Source organism: Ovis canadensis, chromosome 10 (assembly GCF_042477335.2).
Source record: "Ovis canadensis isolate MfBH-ARS-UI-01 breed Bighorn chromosome 10, ARS-UI_OviCan_v2, whole genome shotgun sequence".
In the NCBI taxonomy this organism is placed as follows: domain Eukaryota; kingdom Metazoa; phylum Chordata; class Mammalia; order Artiodactyla; family Bovidae; genus Ovis; species Ovis canadensis.
In genome coordinates this window covers 85,764,588-85,776,632 of record NC_091254.1, presented here as the reverse complement: position 1 = coordinate 85,776,632, position 12,045 = coordinate 85,764,588, and the positions used below count along the sequence as shown (strand labels likewise).

The 12,045-nt window shown below is 42.1% G+C and overlaps 1 protein-coding gene across 1 annotated transcript in view; it reads left to right on the top strand.

Moving 5' to 3' along the window:
- Positions 1–12,045, top strand: part of LOC138446799 (ATP-binding cassette sub-family C member 4-like) — a 175,207-nt gene that overhangs the window by 21,261 nt on the left and 141,901 nt on the right. Inside the window, 3 exon segments of the mRNA XM_069602131.1 lie at positions 3,288–3,512; positions 10,153–10,242; positions 11,548–11,711. Of these exon segments, the coding sequence (XP_069458232.1) occupies positions 3,288–3,512; positions 10,153–10,242; positions 11,548–11,711 (479 nt within the window).

Below are 12,045 nucleotides of genomic sequence, written 5' to 3'. Positions count from 1 at the left end.
GGTGGGGGCAGCTCCCGGCAATGGCTACCACCAGTGTCTATGTCCCTAGGATGAGCCACAGCCACTCCTTGCCTCTCTGAGAGACTCTCCAAGGCAAGCAGAGTGTTCTGAAATTGGACCTTTCCTTGGGATTCACATCACTGTTTCACTTGGAGTTAATACTCGGAACAGAACATTGAGCATATGCAGGAGTTAATCTTCTGGTAGCTGGAAAATCTTTTGCCTGGTTTGCTTCAGCCAGTTTTACCAAATGTCAGAAATTGAAACACTCACAGATTACAAATGCTACTGCCAGCTGTCCTATTAAATGACTGTTTATCTAACCTTTCCTTGTGTGTGGAGGGGACAGATCTACTCAGTCTACCTTTGATAACTTCAGTGACTTCTGTCCTGTGTTGTTCTGGAAGCTTTGAAGAATCATATTTAATATGTGTCTTCTTTCTCTCTATATGTACTTGGGGTTTTTGTTTTCACAATTTTGTGCTATTCACTATTTTGCTTTTTGTTTTTTTTTCCTGTTTGAGAGACATTACTAGAAAATTGTTTTTTACTTGCTGCTGTTTTTCATATGGAGCATAATATCCATTTTCTGTTTTCCATAGTTGCAACTTGTGCCAGGGTGGAGATTCCTTGTGTACTGTGCTTTTTGTCACTTCTCTGAGTCGCCGGGGCTGCTCCTTGCTGGAGGCACAACTGTGCATGTGTGCTCCGTCAGTCGTGTCTGATCCTTTGTGACCCCAGGGACGGTAGCCCACCAGGCTCCTCTGTCCATGGGATTATCCTGGCAAGAATCCTGGAGTGGATTGCCATTTCCTCCTCCAGTGGATCTTCTCAACTCAGGATCAAACCTGCATTTCCTGTGACTCTTGCATTGAGATGGATTCCTTACCATTGAGTCATCAGAGGAAGTCCCAAAATAGTGCTTAAAAATAATAAATGACTCTCCTCCCAAACTGCATCAGTAACAATTCATGTCTGAAATCCTTTGTTATCTTTTTGAAAGATAACAAATTTTCTATTCCAATTAAATAATAATTATCAAGAATAAAAAGAATTGACAGATGAGTGGAAGATATGAGCCATGAACTGGCATTATACCTTAATGAGGCTATTTCTCCAACTGTTTTTTGTTTTTTTTTGGCTGTACCAGGTCTTAGTTTCTGTATGTGGGATCTAGTTCCCTGACCAGGGATCGAACCAAGGTCCCCTATGTTGGGAGTGTGGAGTCTCAGCTAAAGGACCACCAGGGAAGTCCTTCAGCTGGGTTATAAAATATTGTTTCTCAGTGAAAAACTCCAGATATGCTTAGGCAGTAGTGACCTGCCTTTATTTACACTCTTTATTGCTGGATTTGTTGCATTTATCCATACTCTGTTTGATGAGTGACATTATTTTTATTTCTCCTGTAATCACAAGGATGTTAGCTCAAATAGAGACCTAAGTAACAGGCAACAGTGATTCCCAAAGGGAATCATAAGTTTTAAGAAAGTTTGGGATGGCAGATATTGCTACTGGGCTTCTGGTGGTTTACGGCTGCAGGGCTGGACTGCCCTTGGCCATACCTGGGCTGGGACTGCCTGTGTGTACAGTGTGGTATTCTTACTTCTCTGTGGGAGCCTCCACATTTCCATCTCAGGAAACTCTATAAACTGTGTTTGACAATCCATTTTATGAGGGACTCTCCCATGAACTCTCTATGCCTCTTGGGATGGTGACAGGACATGGTAGAAATGTATCAAAACTGATCACTTTACTCCAGTCTGATGATCTTATTTATACTTCAACTAAACAGTGTTCCCTTTATCCTCTATAGTAGATGAAAATTTCCATGACTTTATGGAGGGAGAGGCAGTTGGTGCAGCCTGGGAATGTGTGTGTGTCCATTTGTGTAGAATAAGACATGAATGCTAAGGTTTAATGAGACCCCCATATGAGGGATGGGGACATCTTTTGATAAATATCCTGATCAGGCACTGGTTGGCTGAGCAGGAAATGCTTGTTTTGTGTGTGTGTGTGTGTGTGTGTGTGTGTGTGTGTGTGTTTGGTGTTATAGATTCTCCTTCCCTTCCTCTTATGTATTGGTTCCTCAGCTTCAGACAGACAGAAGAGAGCTATCAAAGCATACCTGTCAGGTCAGCCAAGCTTCCCCAGTCCGTATTAGTAAAGCAGGATTGACAAAAAAGGAAAAGCCCTGTTCCTGAAAGACTTCCAAACTTTTAACATTTTGTCTTTTGAGAAGTCTGTGGAGGAAATGATGTTGAGGGTCAAGGTGTTTACTTTTGGTGACTTAGATTCATTGAGTGTTTGGTTTTCTTTGATGGTGGAGAAAGAAGGGGATCTGGGGAGAAAGAGACCTTCAAGGAGTGACTAGAGGGAGGGAGTAAGTTGTGGGGGCGAAGTGGCTGTTTGGCAGGGTGGGTAGGTGTTGCTGTTTCTTTGCCTTTTTCTTTCGGAAAGAAGCTTACTCAGAGTGGAAGCCTCAGTGCACGCTGAGCCAATTGGTTTAGCCTTGGGGAAGAGATGATTGGGAATATTTCTTCCAAACCACCAACTGCAGTGGATGGTGGATGGAGAACTATGGAAGACATGATTTTTTAGCTTGACCTCCACCATATTTAATTTTTCACTCCAGGGAACATTCCAGCTTCTAGAGGGTAGAGACATAGTGAGGCAGTGCTCTCGGGAGCTGAGAGCCTGTAGAGCTGCCAAGCCTGGTTTCTGAAGCTGGTTTGGAATGGAAACCAACTGAAGCTGGTTTCCATTCCCTTGACCTCCAGACATGTGGAGTTTGGGATGGAAAAGAGTGGATATGTTTGTTCCAGTGTCTCAGTTCATAAAGATTCAAAAAGAAGGTAATGAAAGCGTGTCTCCCATATGTGAACCAGGTTGACTTTCTATTTGGGCTGGGACATTAAGAATACAGGGGACAGGGGTAGGCTGCCAGCAGGCCTCTTCATAAGGAAGCAGATTTCTTACTCTTCTTCTGCCACCTTTTTCCTTATTCATCTTAAGGCTCAGTTGGTATTGAGCCTGGTAGTATTTACTGAGCATTCACATTACACTAAGCATGATACTAAGGCTTTACTATCTTTGAATGTAAAATTTTGTCTTAAGGTTAAAACTGTTGTCTACTTGTCTTATAGGAAATAGTGAATCTGCAAATTTTTCTTTTAAATTAGCCATGAATGTAGCATTTTGTCAAAATGTATTTTTAGCATGCTAATGCTAAAAGTAAACCTTGTGTAAAGAAAAACTGACATTTCTAATTAAGACTTTTCTTCTTTTAGGAAGGCACCAGAGTAGTTCAACCCATATTTTTGGGGAAAATGGTTAGTTATGTTGAAAACTACGATCCCAGCGATTCTGCCGCTTTGCAGGAAGCCTACGGCTACGCGGCAGGGCTGAGTGCCTGCGTGCTCATGTGGGCCGTTCTGCACCACTTGTACTTCTACCACATGCAGCGCGTGGGGATGAGGCTGAGAGTAGCCATGTGCCATATGATCTACCGCAAGGTGAGTGTCACTCGGTACCATGGTGTGTTCCTCCCCTGGAGCATCAGAAATATTTTGGGAAAGTTCTCTGTAAATTAAAAATTTTGTAACTGGGATCATTTATACTTTGCTAGGGCTTCCAGATAATGTTTCAGTGTTAAAGAATCTACCTGCCAATGCAGGAGACACAGGTTCAATCCCTGGGTCTTAAAGATCCCTTGGAGAAGGAAAGGGCAACCAACTCCAATATTCTTGCCGGGAGAATTCCCTGGAGCCTGGCAGGCTACAGTCCATAGGGCTTCAAAGAGTTGGACATGACTGAGTGACTGAACAGAAACAGAGAAGCTTATTTGCATCAAGCCAAGTTTGTTGTCCTTTAAGCAAACTTTACAAATATATAATAAAAATTTTTCTATTGAGATCAGGTCAAGACTGCCTTTGATGACTTTTAGTCATAGGCCGTTACACAATATCTACCAAATTTGTAACAAAATCTAATTAAAAAATACGTACCAAAAATATCACATTGATTTTCAGTGTTTTCATGCCAAAGTAGTATTGATGGAAAATTTTTTTTTGTTGTTGTTCATTAAAACCTTCATTTATATCAAAGTTCTATTTGAAAGTGAACTTCAGTGATTGGATTAAATCTAGGAAATTTAATTTATAAAATTAAATCTAGGAGAACAAAATGTGTTTGAGAAAGGGAATGATTACATTTTTATCTGGCCCATTTACTCATATTCAGTAACATTGTGTTAACTAAAGAAAAATGTAAATAGAATCTAGGCCATATATAGACTTACTCACTATATTATATAATTATGATTGTTTTAAGGTATTAAAGAAAATAGTTGGATATTTGGGATAAAACTTGAAATTTTCCATTGTCCTTGGCAAATTTGGAGAGAATTTGTGGCAGTTCATTCAAATTATTTTCATAATTAAATATTTCCTTTTTGTCTTTAGCATGCATTATAGCAGTTTTAATAAGACCTGATTTGATGTGTTCAGTGATTTTCTATTGAGAGATGCCATAGAATTATTTTATAGTTTATTTTGGTCTTAGGTAATATAAAAAGAGTAAGAATTTCAGGTGTCTTTACAAAGAAATTGCCACAGATACACTATGTCAGGAGCTAAAGACTCTGTATAAACTTGTTCCTGTGTATCTTGTTGCTCTGGGTTGTTTGCTTTTTTTCAAATCCTTACTTGATTGTATTGTATACTTGAAAGTTGCTGAGAGTCAGCTCATCTCACATACACAAAATGATAACTACATGAGATGATGAATATGTTAACTGGTTTTACTACAGAAATCATTTCTCAATGTGTATTTTAACAAAACATCATGTTGTGCACCTTAAATATATATAATTTTTATTTAAAAAATCCTTATTGGAAACTAAACCAAACAATTTAAATCAAAGTTATTGCTTCTTTTACCTGGTTGCTACTTATCTAGAGCTTCTGTTTCTTAGGAATGGTTTTCTTTGCAAAATGTAAGGTGTCTTCTCTTCTTTCCTTGAGCAGAGTCTTATTAATGTCAGGGCTGTGTGAATCCAGGGCCCTGACATCTCACGGTCTGTGTTTGGCTATTGCACGTGAGCAGGTTTCCTCTTGGGTGATGCAGAAATGGCAGCGGTGCCCGTACACTCTAGTCAGGGGTCTTCCTTGTCCTCCATCATCATCTCGTGTACGTGCGTGCTTGCTCAGTCGCTAAGTTGTGCTCTGTGACCCCATGAGCTGTAGCCCGCCAGGCTCCTCTGTCTACGGACTTTCCCAGGCAAGAATATAAGAGTGCATTGCCATTTCCTCCTCCAGGAGAGGTAGATTTTTAACCACTGAGCCACCAGGGAAGCCCTAGTCTCTTTTGCAGTCCACCATTTAGCAGACAAATATTTAGATTTCCCCACAAATGATGTTTGTTTTCCTAGATCATGCTTAGCTCCCATGAATATGCATGGAATTCACCAGAACTATACTATGAAAGCCTTAAGTTAGGTGTGAGCTGATGGTTCAGTCAAAGCTTACTCTTTGCTGTACAGGCGAGCCATAGTCCACCTGTTTTTCTTCTTTCCAATTAACAATTTGGGACATCACCTTTGGGAAATCTAATCTGACCTGGCACGTATGCTTGTGTGAATGTAAATTTCTCCCAAAGGTGTTCATTTGCTGGCTTGATTATGCCTGAAAGAACTGTCCCTGTATGAAGTCAGGAATTTTAGAGGTTAAACCATAGACTTAATCTGAAATTCAAGAAATGTGGGAAAGACAAATTCCCTTGTACCTAGCCTTGCATCCAGGGCATCCCTGGTAGCTCAGATGTTAAAGAATCTACCTGCAGTGAAGGAGACCTGGGTTCAATTCCTGGGTCAGGAAAATCCCTTGGAGAAGGAAATGGCAGCTTGCCGCGGTCCAGCCTCAGCAGAGTCCAGGGACATCCTCAGGATGAATGGCGTTGGCGAAAAGAAAGAGAGAGAAAGAGAATGACACAGGGAGGCCAAGCTTTGGTGAGCAAGGCCTGTAGCTTCATTTTCAAAAGGAGCTTTTATACCCTAAGTTGTACATAGAGAATAATGGAAGATGCAGAGTCATGCAAGGTCAGCAGCCCTGACCCTTATCGGAACCAGGCTTTCTTTCTGCATACCTATCTGTATACACAGGTCTTAGGTGATTTACATCATTTTCTGGCCAGGAGGCCTGTTAACATTTTATGACTCTTTTTTTCTGATAAAGGTTAGTCAACCAGAAAAGTTATTTTCTCTAAAAGTGTTTTTTATCTAAAGTCTGGTACCACTCTCAGAAAGTACTAAATGAAGTTACATTCTTCATAGATCAAGGGTACGTTGGGTTACAACAAAGAGGAAAAATTTATTAAGTCAAGGTCTAATGTTATTAGTGCCAAGGCTACTACTTATTTTTTCTATATATTCAACTATGTTAATCAATGCACTCCCAGGTACACAAGGAATAAAAGATATGAAAACTCAGCAGCAAGCATTGGCTCAACAATGAAACCCTCCACCAGTACTATTCTAATAATTTTTAATTCCTCTACAGGCTCTATATTTTTAGAATGTTTTAAGCTTCCCATGCCTCTCACGGTTGGGAGGCTATGAATAATCACATGCGTAGTTGTCAAAGTCCAGATAAACCTGTGAGGCAAGTTAGAAAGCCATCAGAGGGGTTTGAGTTGAAACACTCCTTTATTCCCAAGAGACTTATTAACTAAAGTCCTAAGTTAACTTTTTCCAGAGAAAGGTGGTCGGGGATTGCCAGGGTCCAGCCCCGGTGGATCCAGGGAATTCGAAGGGGAGACAAAGTCAGCGATCATGAAAGAATAGCTTAATTAAGTATTAATTAAAGATATAAAGAGAGATAGAATAAGAATAGCTCAGCGGGAGAATCAGTGGAGAAAAGAGGCTGAATAACTTGGTTTATGTGGAATACCAATAAAACCTTGAGACAAGAGGTTTGCACCACCTATGCAGGCTGCAGGTGTCCTCCCGTTCTCCCGAAGGAGAGGAGACACTAAGGCCTCCCCGGTCAGATCTTAGAAGCCCAGGCATAATTAACAGGCTTCCAGATGGGAATTCAGCCAGAAAAATGGAGAACAAGAAAGAACGACATGGGGGAATCAGTCTCTCCAGGAACTGATCCGATTTCTTTATTTTTCAGGTTTGCTTATATACCTTTTGTTACACATAGAGACAAATGGAAATTTCAAAGTCATGCTTGGGTCAGCAGTCCTGACCTTTATCAAAATCAGGTGCTTCATGTAAATGTATGCAAAATGTCTTAGGTGGTTTTACATCATCTTCTGGCCATGAGGCCTGCTGACATTTTATGGCCCTTTCTTCTGATAACAGTCAGTCAACCAGAAAACTTATTCTTCCAGGGGTGATTTTTCTTAAACCAGGTGCCACCCTCTGAAGGCACCAGACAAAGTTGCATTCCTATAGGGTGAAGGTGCAGTGGGTTACAATTAAGAAAGGAATTTACTTAGCCTAAAGTATAACATGATTAATATCAAAGGTTAATACTTATTTCTCCTATATACTAGTTATATTCATTATAAGGGCAGGGAATATGGAGATTTAGCAGCAAATATTGGCCCAACAAATGAAAAACCCTTCACCAATATAATTCCTAATCAACCCACTATACTATACTAATAATTTTCTAACTTCTCAGAAGAATCTGTATTTAGAAAGTTTAAAGCATCTCATGCCTCTCACGGTTGGGAGGCTGTGAACAATCACATGTGGCCGGACAAACCTGCTCAGGCAGGCTAGAGAACCTGCAGAGGAGTTTCTAAGTTGAAACACTCTTGTCACGCCCAGGAATTTTTATTAGCTTGGAGCTGTAAGTTAACTCCTTCTCCCAAGAGAGGTGGTGGGAGACAGCCTCCTGTAAAGTCAGAGGCGTAGATGAGAGCATAAAGCAGTAAAGTAGGCAGACTCTGGTTTTTGGGGGTAGATGCTCGGGAACAGGAGGTCTCCTGAGGCTCGATCCCACCTTTGTGTATGCCGAGCCTCCTTCCTCATGACCTTTGCCATGGGTGGAGTTCCTCACGCTGGCTCCTGGCAGGGGATAGCCCCCTGTTAATGCCAGAAGAGTTGGTGCAAGGCATAAAATAGTAAGACAGACAGATTCTGGTTTCAGGGTAGATGCTCGAGCAAGTCCAGGGGGTCCCTCGAGTCCTGATCCGCCTTGCCCATCAGGTCTCTTCCGCATGACCTTGTCATGGGTTGGATCTCCCATGCTGGCTCCCGGCAGCAGCTCACTCCAGTATTCTTGCCTGGAGAGTCCCACTGACAGAGGAACCTGGCGGGCTACAGTCCACAGGGTTGCAAAGAATCGGACATGACTGAAGTGACTTAGCACTAGGACCAGCATTGCATCCAGAATCCTGCTGAGGTGCAGAAATAAGACACTTCTTTTTTGCAGGTTATAGGTGAGCTGCTCTGAACATTTGTGGTTCTTATTCAACTTCTAATCCCTGGTCCTGGGAATAAATCACATTGGGTGTTAGAAATGGGATGGCTACTAAGCTCATAGTCGTAATTTGACTGCACTGTTATTTCAAGGCTGGGGCACATCTCCAGGAGCTCTCTAAGGCTGCACATCTGCAGCTTCCTAAAATGCCCATTCAGCATTTTAGTGCTCTTTTCAGCTGAACTTGGAATGATCTTTCAGGAGGAATTGTATGTAAAATGACTTGTCGTTTATTCACATTTCCACAGCTTTGGTAAAATTACTCTTGGCTTTTGATCTTTGATTTTTTAAATTGTGGCAAAATATACACAATATAACATTTATTATCTTAACTCTTTTTAAGTACACTGTTTATTCACATCAAGTACTTTCACATTGCTTTGTAGCCATCACCACTGTTCATAGCCAGAACTTCGCTCCCCTCATCCATCACCATGCTACTTTTTCTCTCTCTGAATTTGACTACTCTAGGTACTGTGTATAAGTGGAATCACACAATGTTTGTCATTTTGTGTCTAGCTTATGTCATGTAGCACAATGTCTTCAAGATTCATCTATGTTGAAGCCAGTGCCAGAATTTAATTTCTTTTTAAGGCTGAATAATATTCCATTGTAGACCTGTACAACATTGTTTGTATCCATTCATCTGTCACTGGAGTTTTGGGTTATTTCCACCTTTTGGCTATTGTGAACATTTGCACACAGGTGTGCAAAAAGATCAAGTTTGTGTGTTCAGTTCTTTTGAATACATCCACAAAAGTGGTCTTGCTGTACTAGATGCTGATTGTATGTTTACTTTTTTGAGGAACTGCTATACTCTCTTCCATCATAGCTATACTGTTTTACATTCACACTTGATTGCTGAGTTTTCTGTTTAACTCAAGGACTAAACGAGAAATTTTTATGAACCATGACATTTTGTTTGGATCAGAGTCCACTTGATGGTTTGTTGAAGCAACTCGTGGTGTCTGTTCAGGTTCCTCAGCTTTCTAGCTTTCTAGGGCATTTTTCAGAGTTGTTGTTGTTGTTGTTGTTGTTGTTTTTGCCAAATAAAGGGACTGTGAAACACAGGCTGTGATTTTTAAATTCAGAAGACTGGCTTAAAGAACAGAGGTTCCTCACATGAATAGTGTTTTGAGCATTATACTCATTTCAGAATGAAAGGGAATGAAGATTCCCTTTCATACTCTTCAGAATGTAGATTCCATACTCTTTAGAATGAAGACGCTAAACCAAAAGTGTTAAAATGACATCACCCACAGAATTAATGATCGATTCGAGATTTATAGTCCAAGTCATTTATTTTATTTCCTTAATGCAGTCTCTACTCTCATCTAATTTGTCTCAAAATTACTTTAGTTGGCCCCTAAGTCTAAATCTACACCCTTGACACTTCAGGCAGGTCCAAGTTCACTGAGAAATGGGGTGGGGGAATTTGCTTCTACCTCCCTCTCCTCCCTTTGCCATCCTTGCTGGCGGGGCTGCCACCACCCTAAGTTAGAGGCTGAAGAAGGGTCCCTAGAGCCCCGCGTTCAGGGGTCATCCTGCTTGTGCTGACACCACTCAAGACCCCAGGAACACATGCTCCATTGTGTTATGTTCTAAGATGACTTGGTATCACCTTAGGAATCCGGATCTCTGTCTCCCTCTCTCATTTCAGGCCCTTCGCCTAAGTAGCTCGGCCATGAGGAAGACCACCACAGGCCAGGTAGTCAACCTGATGTCCAACGATGTGAACAGGTTTGACCAGGTGAGCTGCCCCTGAGGGATCCTCTTCCATGTCCCAGTTTCCTCACTGGGTTCAGCTCATTGGGATGCCAGGTGCTGGCATCTGGTGTCAGCCAGGATTCTGCTGAGGACTTAAGACAAGTGTTCTCTTTATCCAACTCTCATTTCCTCTGTGTGCACCTTAGACGTAATAATGTGGATTGTAGATGAGGGTTTTGCTTTTCTAGTAATAGACAGCCAGCCGTATTCTTGCCCGGCTCAGTGAGTGCCCCTAGGGGTCCTCCTGGTATGGCCCTTCTTGGCACGTGGAGTCAGTGTTGTTTCCTGAACTGTCTCCCTCCTCCTCTGGCTGATGAAGGCTTGGTGGGCAGGGGTTGTTCTTTCCCCTGTGCCCTGTTCAATGCCTGCTGCATAGGGAGCCTGCAAGGAATAATGCCAAGTGGGTGGCCCTCAGCCAGACAAAGGCTACTCTCTTCTGTTCCCTCACACTCTTTTTTCCACTGACTTTATGAATAGATCACAGTCTCCAGGGCCTTGTAGCTGTTGATCAGACACTTCTGTTTCAGTTACTCATTCATCAAGTATGAAGTAAAGCCACTACTCAGTTTCAGGGTTGAATATGATTTAGTTTTTGTTGTGGAGAAACCACAGCCCATTTGGGAGGTAAGTACACAAATAATTACTAGAGTGTGTGGTACTTATCAGAGAAGGCAATGGCACCCCACTCCAGTACTCTTGCCTGGAAAATCCCATGGGCGGAGGAGCCTGGTAGGCTGCAGTCCATGGGGTCGCTGAGGGTTGGATACGACTGAGCGACTTCACTTTCACTTTTCACTTTCATGCATTGGAGAAGGAAATGGCAACCCACTCCAATGTTCTTGCCTGGAGAATCCCAGGGACGGGGGAGCCTGGTGAGCTGCCGTCTATGGGGTCGCACAGAGTCAGACACGACTGAAGTGACTTAGCAGCAGCAGCAGCAGTGGTACTTACCATAATATAAGTTTCTTGGGTGCTAGAGTGAGATGGTGGGTGAATATAGGGGGAAGTGAGAGTTTGGGGATGCCCTGAGCTCATTTGTGGTGTAGACAAAGCAACATCTTCCATCAGGTGGGATTCTCCCTGGATGTTCCTAAAGCTGGCCGTGTGCTGCCAGGAACAGTGTCATCTGGGGGGGACATGGGTTTCTTCTTTAGCAGGTTTAAAACCCACTGAGATATCCCTGTTTAGGTTCCTGTCTGTTCTTTCAGAGCAGATTTTTTTCTACACTGTGTCTTTACTGATTTTGATTGTATACAGTCCCAAGAAGGCTTTGTCTTTCTCTTTTTAGGTAACGATGTTCTTGCACTATCTGTGGGTGGGGCCACTGCAGGCTATCGCAGTGACCGCCCTGCTCTGGATGGAAATAGGAATGTCGTGTCTTGCTGGGATGGCAGTTCTCGTTATTCTTCTGCTTTTGCAAAGCTGCTTTGGAAAGTTGTTTTCATCACTCTGGTAAGAGAAACACTGGTTTAAAAAATAGGTGATACATGCTTGGTAATATCCACAGTCTGTGAATGAAGTCAATGCTTCTGTTCAAAAACAAAACCAATGCCTTCTCTAGTCTCTTCTTTGCATGGGTTTCAGACCCTTCAGGCTTAGCCAGTGGAGGCTCCAGCCTTAAGCTGAAGGCTGATCTTTAAACAGAAAAGGTGATGGCACTCACTGGCTCCTCCTGACACTGTGTCTGAATAAGTAGAGAGTCCTTAAGAAGAATTTACCAATGTCCAAGTTATTTAAACATTACTAAAAACAGTAATGATTTTACAGGCCCATTTCTAGCTGCATT